The following is a 14,493-nucleotide window of genomic DNA, read 5'->3' on the forward strand; positions in this document are numbered from 1 at the left end:
AATTACATCATTCTCTGCTGATGCTGGGACACACAGACTCTTCCCAAGGTAAGGTCAAGGTGCCAACTCACTGAGACTAAGAATGGAAAGAGCAGAAGCCCATTCATCCCTATTTTCTAAACTGAAAATGACTAGGGAGGAAGAAAAAGAAAAGAAAAAAGAAACAGCTACAGAGACTGATAGAAACAAACAGGAATAGGAAGTCCCCAGCACAGTAACCACTCCGCCAGGTCCGGGCTGGCCGCCCCCACGGGAGGGGCACTCGGGCTCTGCGCGGAGGCCGGCGGCCGCGGGGGCGCACAGCGCGGCGGCGAGGAGCGGGCGGCGGCGCAGGCGAGCCCAGGGGGAGGGTCGGCGGCGCCTCCAGTCCCCGCAGCCAACCGCGCGCAGCGCAGCTCGGGAGCGGGACGCGGCGCTCGAAGCCCCGGCAGCGCCCGCCCTCTCCTCCGTGTTGCCTGCCCGCGCGCCAGCGCCCGCTCCGCCCGTGACTTCACTTCGGCTCCACCCCCGCGTGGCGGCGGCTCGCTCCGTCCGAACCCGCGCTCGGCACCAGCCCAGCCCGGGCAAGCGGCCGCCACCTGCCCCGAACCGCCTCAGCCCGCCCCCACCGCGGCCCAACTTGGATGGAGTTGGGGTCCTGAGCTCCTGCTCCTCGTAGCCGGCCAGCGGAGAGCCCCGCGCCGCCACCTCCGGTCCGGGACCCCCTCTCAGCTCCTCTCCGCTCCCGCAATGGGAAAAGTTGGCGCCGGCGGCGGCTCCCCAGCCGGGCTGAGCGCGCTCCTCGCCGGCGCGGGGCTCTTAGTCCTCTGCGCCCCGGGCGCCTGCGGCGGCGGCTCCTGCGGTCCCCCGCTGCACCCCAGCTCGGCCCCACGCTGGGCTCCGACCCGAGGGGGGCTTACTCACCTGCGGCCGCGAGGCAGGGCTCCTGCCACGCCCCTGCTCGGACGCCCCCTGTTTGCAGTGGCCGCCGGAGACCGAGCGCTGTCCCTGGAGCGGGCCCCGGGCACTGGGGCGTCGGTGGCGATTGCTCCACGCTCTGACCGGAGGAGACGGAGTGGAGAGGATCAAGAGAAGGCAGAACGGGGAGAGGGCACGAGAAGACGCCCCCGGGGAGTGCTAAGGGACAGAGGGCAGCAGGAGCCTGGGACTCTGGAGCGGGACCCGGACAAAGCCACTCGCTTCCGGCTGGAGGAGCTGAAACTGACCAGCACTACGTTCGCGCTGACAGGAGACTCAGCACACAACCAAGCCATGGTCCACTGGTCTGGCCACAACAGCAGCGTGAGTATACTGGGACTGAGGGCAAAGGGGTGGAAAATGGAAAGGGTTAAAGTCGGCTGTGTGATCTGATTGAGAATTTGGGGAAATGGGGTTTCTGGACTTGAAACATTGTGCAAACTGAAGTCTTCCCTGCCCGCCTCCCCAAGGATTTAATGTCACCAACTAGGAGACCACCCCTTTCCCACCAACACCGGAGTCCTCTCCAAACCTCTAACAAAGCTTTATACAGGGCAGGCAGATCCCTCTTTCCCGTTTCTTTGGTCTCCTTTGTGTAGGATGGATCCGAAGACCAGGCAAACAGAGCGGGTTAAAGTATTCTGAATGCAGAGGTGAAAGGGTTAAAATTCCAGGCAGTCTGGTGTTCCCTCAAGTGACTTTCTCTTTAACTTGCTAGACTTATGGATGAGAGCACGTAAGATCAAAAACTCTTTATTCGTAGCCTTTTAATTTTATTTTTGTACGAAGCTCCTAACCCCCTCTTCCCGGCACGGAAGAGAAATTCAGTGGATGGTAAGGAGCCCTTAATGTATTCTGTTTCTGGGGACCAAGTGGATGCAAGTTTCAGGACGGGAACTCTCCAGCATCTTCTAACAGCACCAGCCAGTGTGTTTTGAGAGCTGGGGCTTTCCAGCCTGTGAATGAGTGGTTGTTCTCTGGCTTGATCTGTCCCAGGAAGATCAGATATGTCCCTGTGACAACAACTCCGTGTTCTCCCCCATTGCCTGACCTCCTCTAGTGAAGAGCACAGATAAAGACGTAGCTCTCCCTTTATTAAGGGGGGAGAGGGATTGCTGGATTTCCAGGAGGCTGTCACTGGGGAGCGTGGGTGCAAGTCCATGAGCTGTGTCCAAGATCAGGGAAGGTTTTAGATGTTTGGAAAAGCCTGCATGTCTGGAATTTGAGGGAGCTATTCCAGTTTAAACTGCACCTGGAAACTTCAAAGAGCTGAAATAGTAAAGAAAGAGCTTTGGTGGTGATAACTGCAGGTGATTTAGAAGTATGGAAACTTCACCAGGCTGTATTGAAGCAGACAAGAAAATGAAAACCAACGATGGGTAAACTGAAAAAAAAAAATCGAAGTTTCAGCTTCTATCAGGTTACTGAGATTGTAGTATTTGTATGCACAGTCTGTGCATCCTGGTACATTTCAAAATGTTTTCAATTGTGATGTTATTGCCAGAAACCTTCCCAGGGAAGTGCCACTTGAGTGAATTGTGCTCACTGTCAGCTTTTTTAATGAAAGTTGTGAACATTTTAAAATAAGAGGCTGTCATTATGGATTCCTTGGGTACATAGATATAAAGTGTATTAAGGCAAATTGTGATAAGCAGTATTTTGTATCGTGTCTCTGTCCTGAGAGCCTCAGCACGGTTTTCCCTACAATTCAGCCTTCATGACCAAGGCTATGGTTTTATATGGTTCTCCGGACTGGTTTAATCAAATAACTGAAGCTGAAATTCTTTTCATTCAAGTTCCGGAGACCCTTGCCCTCATTCCTTACCTTAACTGTCCTATCTTTCATATCATAACCACTGAAATTAATCCCCCAATTTGAACCTGAATCTTCTTAAACTAATCAGATAACTTTCGCACTGCTTTAGATGATTAACTCAAAGCTTCTAGCTTTAAGGGGCAATTTTAAACACATCAAACATATTAAATCTTGTATCAAGAAGTAAAGGACTTTGGACTCAAAATATTTCTGGCTTTTAATGTAATTCAAGCCGTAAAATATCACTCACCCATTAGACCTCTAGTTCACCTATTGAAAGATCTTGGAAAGAGCAAGAAAGGGAGAGTACATCTTTGGCAAGTTTTAAACTCCATTTAAGAAATGGTGCCAAGCACTGCCAGCCTTTTTTTTTTTTTTTTTAAATAGTGCTTATAAACCCAGTCAGGCTTCTTAGGGTCAGGGCTTGAAGGGGTGACATGTAAGGAAGTCTGCGATAATGTAGGAAATAATCAAGGTGTTAAAAGTTGGAGCACTCAAATCGTGTAAACGAATGAGATTTCTATCCTATTAAGTCTCTCATTCTATAAGGACATACCCTCCATCCGCACCCACTTACATACAAATTGTTGTTGTTTTTCTTCAGTGTATATGTATAAGTAGTAGAGGAAGAGAAATAGTCTTGTATCAGTATCCTCCACAAAGTAGTCCCAGATTCGTAGGAGAGATAAAGTTTAAAATATATTTTGAAGGTAAGGGAGGCAGAAAGAAACTTTTCTAGACAACTTTGTGATGTGAAAAGCAGAGTGGAGACCTGAGTTCTGGTTCTGCCTATTTGTGGTTTGATCTTGGCAAGCTGATTGCCTGAGTGTGAATTTCCTCATCTCTAAAACAGGAGGGGAGGATGCCTGTCAGATTCATCACTGAGAATTACAGGCCAGGATATAGTTAAGAGAGTGTTGTGACTGGAAAGTACTGTATACCTCTTTGTAACTCTCATCTCATTGCACTTCACATTCCCTCCAGAGCAAGAAATCCACTAACATAACACTGAGGACAGCAGTGGGTGGGAGCTCTCATTTTCTTCTCATTTGGCTGCTGTCCCCCATAAATCCACCCCCAGCCCATTCAGGGCCACTGGCAGTACACCTCCTCTGGACCTATCTCACCTTTAGCTAAAAGCCTTTGCTAAGTAGGGCTTCTGATGACAATAACACCTGCATTAAAGGTGTAAATGTATGGTAATTATAGGCTGCCTATCAAACTTGTGAAGAACTCTGGATCCTTCTCTCACCTCCTTCCCTTCTCCTTCCTGCCCCCTCCGCTGTTGGACTTGTGCAGTTGTGTAAGGATATGACTGTTTTGCCTTGTCCGTGGGTGTGATGTGATTCCTCTGTACTGCAGTCTAGCTTGATGGAAAGTGTTGATGGAGTTGGTGGAACACCTGGGGGGATCTTTTGGCATGAAAAGCGCTGGGTATGAATCATTTGTCATGAGCTTGGTATCGTAAGCAAGAACATATTGTTCCTACCCTACTCATCCACGGCATGCTGTGCCCTGATCTAAATTTATAGAGTAATTCTTAGTTTGTTAAAATATATATTTGTCTATACCTATGTACGATGGGGATGCGTTTATTCCTTATTTCCAAGGAATTTCAAAGTGCTACACTCGTTAATCCTTACAATATCCCTGTTAGGTAATAGACAGGTGTCAAGTGTTAATATCTCTTTTTCATATTTTTATGCTGGAGTCAATTTGAATATTTCAGTTCACTGTCTTGTCCCTTTCTCACTAGAAATAGTGTTACAAATTGTTAACAGAGGCTTTTACTTGACATATTTTGCTGTTATGACATCTTTAATACTGCATTTATTGTAGTGAATGACGATCTGGTTGGTTTTCATGTAATTCTTTGCCTTTTGTTATTCTGGGACTTGACATTTACCATCCACCCTTAGTGAGTAAACTGAGTCCCAGTGAGTCAGGTTTTTGAGTAGATGTCTTACATTCATCGTTTCACTTAATTTTCACAAAAATGTTATGAGTAGTTATTAGTATCCCCATTATATTAATGAGGAAACTGAGGCTCCAGAAGGCTAAATGACTTGCCAAGAAGATATAACGGTTCAGTGGCAAAGCAGAGGCTGGCACCCAGGGTGATCTGACTTCAAAACCCCACAGAAGGGCTTGTCTTAGAGACTTTAAGGTAGGACAGAAAAACTCAGACCTTTGGGGATCTGTATTTTAAATAATCCTGTTTCGGGTAGATTTCAGATGGTGGTGAAGAAAGACATAGTCTTAGCTGGAAGCTCTATCTCTTTGTAGAAAAGCAAGGACTATATAACATGTGCCTGTCACATTGCACCCTTTACCTTAAAGTAGTGATTTGGCTGTTCTCTTATCCACCCACATCTTCATCTTTACTGAGACATGGAATCTGTACCTGATGATTCATTGAGCACGAGGTAATGTGCCATCATTCAGCTTTCAGATCTGGCGTTCTTCAGGAATAGACTCCTCTTCTAAGTTAATTACAAATATGATTTTATAAAGAGTTGCCTATGAACACTTGATTTGGCTATACATTTTGACATAAGTTTTTTTACCTTTTTTTCCAAAGTAAACTGATGAAGGATTTTAGATTTCTCTAGCAAGCCACATAATACCTTCTCCGATCAGTGTTTTATGCTATTAATGGGTGTTAACATGGTATGACATGGAAGGCAGTGGGTTTGGAAGCAGATTTGAGTTTGAATGTTAGCTTTCCTGCTTCCCAGAATTTTGCTTTGAGCAAGACACTTAAATTCTTTGAGTTTCTGTTTTCTCAACTAAAATATGGGGAGGGCACGTCTTTTTCTGTTTTTTTTTTTTTTTTTTTTTTTTTCCCCCAGAAGATTTGACATCACATATACAAACTGGCTGGTACATAGTAAGTGCTCAATAAATGCTACTTCTTATTTTTGTAGAAGAAGTACTTCTCTACTGGATTTTTAAGACTCCTGGGTTATAGTCCTGGCTGTACACAAAAATTAGATATGTAGTGACAGCCTGTAAAAATTTTGTGGCCTCAATTTTATCCTCTGTAAAATGACACAAATAGGCCAGAGCATCAGTGAAATCCCTTACAGGTTGAAATTCATTAAAAATTTTTGTCAACCTGTAGGTATTGTGCACCTACTACATCTAAATAAAGTCCACTGGGAGTGTTCAGGATGCAGAAATGACACAATGACCTATACCCTTGACCTGTAAGTGAGCAAGCCTTTCATTTCACAAGATTCTTCCTCTTTCCATGGTTTATATGCACATCTGTTAATAGGAAATTAAGGCATTTGAGACCCAAGCAGGCATTCATTTCAATGTAGAGTTGCAGCAAAATATAGTTTATTAGGTTTATTGTATCATATCTTCAGGTTAAGGCACTTGGTATCTTGGAACAAAAAAAGTGCTTAATGTGAAATTGGAAAGTAAAGATCTCTTAAGATATTTTAATGGGATTTTCTAGACTCATCAGCGTTGACTCTGGGAACTATGTCCACATCCTTTTTTTTTTTTTTTTTTTTGCGGTACGCGGGCCTCTCAGTGTTATGGCCTCCCCCGTTGCGGAGCACAGGCTCCGGACGCTCAGACTCAGCGGCCATGGCTCACGGGCCCAGCCACTCTGCGGCATGTGGGATCTTCCCAGACCGGTGCACGAACCCGCGTCCCCTGCATCAGCAGGCGGACTCTCAACCACTGTGCCACCAGGGAAGCCCCTGTCCACATCCTTTTAAAGAAGGACCCCAGAAACTCATAAACTAGGGTAGAGAAGCTGGTGCAATTGTCTAATTTATTTAAGAGAATAATAATTGCTCACATTTAAGGTGAGATTGTCATATGGCAGCATTATGCTAAGAAGCTTACACAGATTATCATATTTACTTTTAATTCTATGAATGGGTATTGAGTCCTAATATTTGTCAGGCATTGATAGTAGGGACATATGTGGAGTGATGTGCAAAGATGAAAAGAAATGATACGTGCCCTCAGAGAGCTTTCAGTCTGCTGCCCAAACAATGCTCTGAAGAGGTAGCAGAAGGTAAGTGTCCTCTGAGGGTGTCACATGCTATAGGAGTTCAGAGGAGGGATGGGCAGGCATCTTCTGGCTGGGGTGGTCTCCAAACTTCATTGCAAAGCAGGTGTTTCAACTGAACCTTGAAATGTAGAGAAATTTTTAATTAAAAGATGGAGATTATTACAAGGATATTTTGAGCTGAGTGGATGGTGTGAGTAAAGGTCGAGCGTAGAGATGTAAAGCTTCCTATCTATATCAAGGAAGTTAACTACATTAAATGTAAACTATGTTTAACTAAGGTCTTAACCTTAGAAATAGTTTTTAAAATATGATTTAAGCAAAAACATATACACACCCATCTCCTAGTGAGCTTGGCTGTATTCCAGGCCCCCAAAGAAACTAAAAACCTCTATGGTCACTTGAAGGCATAACTGCCCTTATTTGCACATTAAATTTCAGCTGGAGTCATCATCGTTTCATTTTTACCTTGACATTTTTCACACGCAGTTTTCACAGACGGACTTTCTTTTGTTTAACTTCTTGATTAGAAATATCAGTAGCTGGGCTGCCCGGAGGGTAGATTAATTTGGCTCCCTGACAACTTCTGTTAACTAAACGTATGTAATATGTTTGTCCTGTCTTTATGTATGTCTCAGTTACTGTCCTTTATCTCTGGCCGGAAAGGGTGGAGAATACATCTGTGTGTCCTAGAGGGGAAACTAGCCAGTGTTCCTACAGTGGCCAACAGGGTGGCAGAGAAGAGGCGTGGTCAACGTGATGTGGAACCAGGCTCCAGGAAAGGGCAGTGGTTACTCCTGAGGAGTGCACCTCCTTCTCCCTTGGGATGGATGGAACAATCAGATGGTTGGCAAGAAACAAAGCTGGACTCTTACTGTGCGCAGTTTATAAGGAAGACGAGAGCCTATTCTAAAATGTAGGTAGGGGGATAAAAAGGACGTGAATGCTCTGCAGGAAATCCTACAGGAAATTTTACACGTGTATAAAAGATATTGTGTCTATTTCTATAGCACTCCTGAATGTCCTTATACCACTTTAGATCGGTTATAGCCCTTTTCTTTTGCAAAATGCTTCAGTTTTCAAAGATGGGAACATCACTTCCATGACTTCAGTTTTATTTTCACCACAGTCCTAGGAGATAGGAAAGACAGATATCATCCGCGTTTCTCAAAGAGGGAAAGCAGGGCGTTGGTATTAAGCAAGTCCGTTAGTGGAAGGACAGGGTCAAACACGTTTTGTCATACTGTACGACTGATTCTCGGTTTGGAACACCGCTGGCTTTCCACAGCCAGGAGATGGGACGCAGCTGCATCCTAGCCTCACAGTTTGCCTCAAGCCTATGCACCTGTGTGTCCATAATGGTTGCCATTGAGGGATGAAGTATGGAGGTTGGCCATGGAGCTCCTGAGTTCCAGGCTCAGCTATTCAAGTTATTTATCCTGGGCTTCAGAGCAAGGACAAAAGTCATGTACTTGGCATTGTTTAAATCCTTAAAAAGGGACCCTGAGGAGAGGAGATGGGACTTTTCACAGGTGAGGGGTCTCCGGCAGTAAATAACCCATCTGTCATGTATGTTCCACTGCTAATGGTCTTTGGAGATGAGATTGCTTATCACTGGGCTTATTGCAGCAGGGGGTTGGGGAGAAGAGGGGGAGAGTCACGTCCTCCCCTCTTCAACTGTCTTATGCCTATGAAATATAGTTGAAAATAATATTAAGTATGGTCTTCGTCAAAGGAAACTAGAGCTTCAACTTTGGGGAGCAGCATTAGTCAAACTGAAGGAGTGCCTTGTTGACGCTAATGGATTTTATTTGCTCAAGGATTATAATAGAGATCCCAGCTGTTGCCTTCTCTACTTCCTCTAACTTTTGGGTGCGGGGTGGGATAGGTGGGGGAAGGGAGCAAAGGAGAGTTTGCACACTAGGGATAGCTCTCTGCAGCCAGATGAGCTACACTGATTATAAGAGAAATCGCTCTTAATGATAATAATATAAATAGCCATCAATTTAGTGACCAGATTCCCTGGAAGTACATTCTAGGGCATCACCACATTATTCACTTCATCCTCACACCACCCTTACAAACTAGATGTCATTATCCTCATTCGAAAGCCGAGGAAGTCAAGGCTTAAAGATCTTGCAAAGGAAACCATAAACAAGACCAAAAGACAACCCTCAGAATGGGAGAAAATACTTGCAAATGAAGCAACTGACAAAGGATTAATCTCCAAAATTTATAAGCAGCTCATGCAGCTCAATAACAAAAAAAACAAACAACCCAATCCAAAAATGGGCAGAAGACCTAAATAGACATTTCTCCAAAGAAGATATACAGATTGCCAACAAACACATGGAAGGATGCTCAACATCACTAATCATTAGAGAAATGCAAATCAAAACTGCAATGAGATATCATCTCACACCGGTCAGAATGGCCATCATCAAAAAATCTAGAAACAATAAATGCTGGAGAGGGTGTGGAGAAAAGGGAACAGTCTTGCACTGCTGGTGGGAATGTGAATTGGTACAGCCACTATGGAGAACAGCATAGAGGTTCCTTAAAAAACTACAAATAGAACTACTATATGACCCAGCAATTCCACTACTGGGCATATACCCTGAGAAAACCATAATTCAAAAAGAGTCATGTACCAAAATGTTCATTGCAGCTCTATTTACAATAGCCTGGAGATGGAAACAACCTAAGTGTCCATCATCGGATGAATGGATAAAGAAGATGTGGCACATATATACAATGGAATATTACTCAGCCATAAAAAGAAACAAAATTGAGCTATTTGTAATGAGGTGGATGGACCTAGAGTCTGTCATACAGAGTGAAGTAAGTCAGAAAGAGAAAGACAAATACCGTATGCTAACACATATATATGGAATTGAAGAAAAAAAAAAGTCATGAAGAACCTAGGGGTGAAGGAATAAAGACACAGACCTACTAGAGAATGGACTTGAGGTTATGGGGAGGGAGAAGGGTAAGCTGTGACAAAGTGAGAGAGTGGCATGGACATATATACACTACCAAACGTAAAATAGATAGCTAGTGGGAAGCAGCCGCATCGCACGGGGAGATCAGCTCAGCTCAGTGCTTTGTGGCCACCTAGAGGGGTGGGATAGGGAAGGTGGGAGGGAGGGAGACGCAAGAGGGAAGAGACATGGGAACATATTTATATGTATAACTGATTCACTTTGTTTTAAAGCAGAAACTAACACACCATTGTAAAGCAATTATACTCCAATAAAGATGTAAAAAAAAAAAAAAAAACAAAGATCTTGCCTGAGGTCACCGAGCTCGAAGGTGGTGGGGGCAGACATAGAATTTGATTTTTCCCCTTTCTGGGTCCAGAGCTTTTTCTATTTGATCATGCTCTCCCTTCGTCGGCGTTTATCTCTGAATTTCTTTAGAGAGAACTTGACAAGTCAGTGCGCAGGGGTGGTGGGAGAACTCTTGGCAAGAGCACCCCATCTCGGGGCGCTCCCTTTCACAACACCCCCATCTCAGGTCCCTGACCTGATACACTTTACGAGGTAATAAGCTGCTATGTGATGGAGCTTGATCAAAGCCCTCACCTCCCCCGTCCTCTCCCCAAGAGTGGATCATCTAGGGTTATGAGTGTGTGTCATCTTGTTATCCTGGGAGGATGTGTAGGATGTGCCGATTGGTTTCTCCCTGCTGGCTAATGACCCTAGAATGACAGTGTGGACAACTTGTTCACTCTGTAAAGGAGGTACTAATAAGAATCATGTTATCAGGCAACTTATCATGTTGTGCCCCGAAGCCAAAGGATTGATGCCTCTAGTGGTCTTCCTCTAATCAGAGTTGCAGGGGCTATTGAGACACAAAACTGTGGGCCGTGGATTCAGGGCCTACGGAGGGAGGTTAAAAGTAAAAGGTCTTTCCCTATCTCAATACTTCCCAAAGTGCACTCTTGATTAGAATCATTAAAGGGGAAAAAAAGCTCTTTTAGGCATGGTTGTGACCCTGCTTAGAAACCTGTCTGCAGCACTCTTTACCCTGCCTTGCATTTTTCTGAGTTGGTGGAGGAATTCTTACCTGAGCAGGCGTGGGCTCTCTCCTTGGGCACTTAGGGCAGCGTTTCCCAGAGTTTGTCATCATGGAACCTGCTTTTGAATCTGCTGATGGGGAGTGGGAATCTTTATGTTTTTCAAACTCCCTTAGGAACACTAAAGGTTGAAAATAATTTTCCTAAAATCTATGTGTGAGTTTTGGGGTCCCTGAACCCCTTCCATTGTCTGTACAATCTTATGTCAATATGCTTTACTTTTCCCCAAGGAGAGCTGAAGCCCAAAGCTTTTATCAGCTTCTCAATGAAAATTATGACCCCAATGGTGACGACCCGGTAGAAGGTTCTCTAAGAGAAGGAGAGATGATTACATGGCACAGCACTGGTGCCCCAGGCAGAGGAAGATGGTACCTTTCTGCAAGATGGTGCTGTTTCTACACTGAATATATTCTATGCAGTTATCTTTCCTGGATGTCCATATGACCATGGGCAGAACAAGTGGCTAAAAGAGTACATTATTTTAAATATAACATAATGTTTAGTGATTGGTTTGAATTCCCACTCCTAGGTATGCTAACTTGAGCAATAAGCTTTGTAATTCTGTACCTTAGTTGCCTCATCTGTTTAATGGAAATAATAGTGGTATACTTTCTATATGGTTTCTTGATGGTTGAAAGAGACAATAGATATAAAAACGCTGAAAGTGGCATCTGCGATAGAGTAAGCAATCAGTAAACATTAGCTATTATTATTACTGTGTTAGTACTAGTACTAATAGTACTAGTGTTAGTACTAGTACTAATAATGCTCGAGTATGATGTACTAAAAGATGTTTGTAGTATGTTGCTCATTGCTTCTGTTTCTGTATTTATGTTTTTTCATTCCAGTTCCATTTTCTTATAAGGAGGCCAGGACTCTCTTCTGCTCTTTTTTTGGGCATGCCTTTCAGCATCTCCAGCTATTTGCACATGATGGTTGTAATAGGGTTCTGGACCCAATTTCCAGTGTGTGGGTTGGGGGCTGATAGGTTCCACAGCGACAATCAATTCTCTGACACCAGCTGGGTGTCCAACAATTTAACTCAATTCTGACACTGTCTACACAGAGGTCACATCAGATTTCACAGGTTAAGGACTCAGTCCCACAAGACTGTCCCCCCCACCTCCCATTTCCAAGGCCAGCCCCAAGTCCAGGTTATCACCTGTGCTTCTGAGCGACAGGCTATAGATTGGAAGGTTCAACGACTCCCTTCTTGGGTTTGATTAATTGGCTAGAGTTGCTGGCTCACAGAACTCAGAGAAACGTTTCACCTACTAGATTACCAGTTTATTTTTAAGGATGTAATTCAGAGACAGCAGATGGAAGAGATGCCTAGGGCAAGGTATGGAGAAAGAGCGTGGAGCCTCCCTTTGCTCTCTGAGTGCACCATTCTTCCTGAATCTCCACCTGTTCACCAACCTGGAAGGCTCTTGGAACCCTGTCTTTTTGGGTTTTTATGGAGGTTTCATTACATCAGCACAGTTGAATAAATCATTGGCCGTTGGCCGTTGATTCAAACTCCAGCACCTATCGCCTCCCCAGAGGTCAAGGGGGCTGGACTCAAAGTTTTAACCCTCTGATCACATGGTTGGTTTTTTGGCAGCTGGCCCACATCCTTAACTGTGGTCCGAAGTCAGGTAATTAAACTCTCATCACAGGAAAACCCAGGGGTTTGAGGGGCTCTGTGCCAGAAATGGGCACTAAGACAAAACGTATATTTCTTATTATAAATCACAATATCACAACTAGCTTACTAAATATTTTGCCGTTTTATTTGCTGTATCCTTGGGGAAAACTGGCTTTCATGTAAAATAAATGACCCATGACCTTCCATATGAGTGTTGTAGAATATTCAGCCATTAAAAGATTGCTTATATGTTTATATATATATATAAATTATATTTATATTTATAAATTATTTACATTTATAAATATATCTATATATATTTATTTTGGGAAAGCTTCCACAAAATACCAGAAAGAGGAAATAAAATAATACATAAATAATAAAATATAAAATAGTACAGATGTAAGCCCCACAAAGTAAGGATTTCTTTTTTTTTTTTTTAACTGGGTTGTTGCCTTGTATATCCCAAGTCCCTAGACTTAGAAGTGGCTCAATATATGTATATATATTTTGGGAATTTTTGAATTTTATTTTTTTATACAGCAGGTTCTTATTAGTTATCCATTTTATACATATTAGTGTCTACATGTCAATCCCAATCTCTCAGTTCAGTGCCCCCCCGCACCCCCCCAAACTTTATCCCCTTGGTGTCCATACGTTTGTTCTCTACATCTGTGTCTCAATTTCTGCCCTGCAAACTGGTTCATCTCTACCATTTTTCTAGGTTCCACATATGCGTTAATATACGATATTTGTTTTTCTCTTTCTGACTTACTTCACTCTGTATGACAGTGTCTAGATCCATCCGCATCTCTACAAGTGACCCAATTTTGTTCCTTTTTATGGCTGAGTAATATTCCATTGTATATATTTACCACATCTTCTTTATCCATTCGTCTGTAGATGGGCATTTAGGTTGCTTCCATGACCTGGCTATTGTAAATAGTGCTGCAATGAACATTGGGGTACATGTGTCTTTTAGAATTATGGTTTTCTCTGGGTATATGCCCAGTAGTGGGATTGCTGGGTCATATGGTAATTCTACTTTTAGTTTTTTAAGGAACCTCCGTACTCTTCTCCATAGTGGCTGTATCAATTTACATTCCCACCAACAGTGCAAGAGGGTTCCCTTTCTTCCACACCCTCTCCAGCATTTGTTGTTTGTAGATTTTCTGATGACGCCCATTCTAACTGGTGTGAGGTGATACCTCATTGTAGTTTTGATTTGCATTTCTCTAATAATTAGTGATGTTGAGTAGCTTTTCATGTGCTTCTTGGCCCCGTATGTCTTCTTTGGAGAAATGTCTATTTAGGTCTTCTGCCCATTTTTGGATTGGGTTGTTTGCTTTTTTAATATTGAGCTGCATGGACTGTTTATATATTTTGGAGATTAATCCTTTGCCTGTTGATTCGTTTGCAAATATCTTCTCCCATTCTGAGGGTTGTCTTTTCATCTTGTTTGTAGTTTCCTTTGCTTTGCAAAAGCTTTTAAGTTTCATTAGGTCCCATTTGTTTATTTCTGTTTTTATTTCCATTACTCTAGCAGTCCCTCAAGACTGCTTTGGCTATTAGGGGTCTTTTGTGTCTCCATACAAATTGTAAGATTTTTTGTTCTAGTTCTGTAAAAAATGTAACTGGTAATTTGATAGGGATTGCATTGAATCTGTAGATTGCTTTGGGTAGTATAGTCATTTTCACAATATTGATTCTTCCAATCCAAGAACACAGTATATACCTCTCCATCTGTTTGTGTCATCTTTAATTTCTTTCATCAGCATCTTATAGTTTTCTGAGTACAGGTCTTTTACCTCCTTAGGTAGGTTTATTCCTGGTATTTTATTCTTTTTGTTGCAATGGTGAATGGGATTGTTTCCTTAATTTCTCTTTCTGATCTTTCATTGTTAGTGTATAGGAATGCAAGAGATTTCTGTGCATTAATTTTGCATCCTGCAACTTTACCAGATTCATTGAGTAGCTCTAGT

The 14,493-nt window shown here is 43.3% G+C and overlaps 1 protein-coding gene across 2 annotated transcripts in view; it reads left to right on the forward strand.

The window, feature by feature from the left end:
* The first annotated feature begins 352 nt into the window (after positions 1 to 352).
* Positions 353 to 14,493, forward strand: part of SORCS1 (sortilin related VPS10 domain containing receptor 1) — a 556,814-nt gene continuing 542,673 nt past the window's right edge. For both annotated transcript variants that reach the window (XM_073793984.1, XM_073793985.1), the window contains exon 1: positions 353 to 1,281. In XM_073793984.1, the coding sequence (XP_073650085.1) occupies positions 730 to 1,281 (552 nt within the window). In that variant the 5' untranslated portion in view covers positions 353 to 729. The remainder of the gene's footprint in view (positions 1,282 to 14,493) is intronic.

The sequence above is a fragment of the Tursiops truncatus genome, chromosome 16 (genome assembly GCF_011762595.2).
Source record: "Tursiops truncatus isolate mTurTru1 chromosome 16, mTurTru1.mat.Y, whole genome shotgun sequence".
Lineage (NCBI taxonomy): Eukaryota > Metazoa > Chordata > Mammalia > Artiodactyla > Delphinidae > Tursiops > Tursiops truncatus.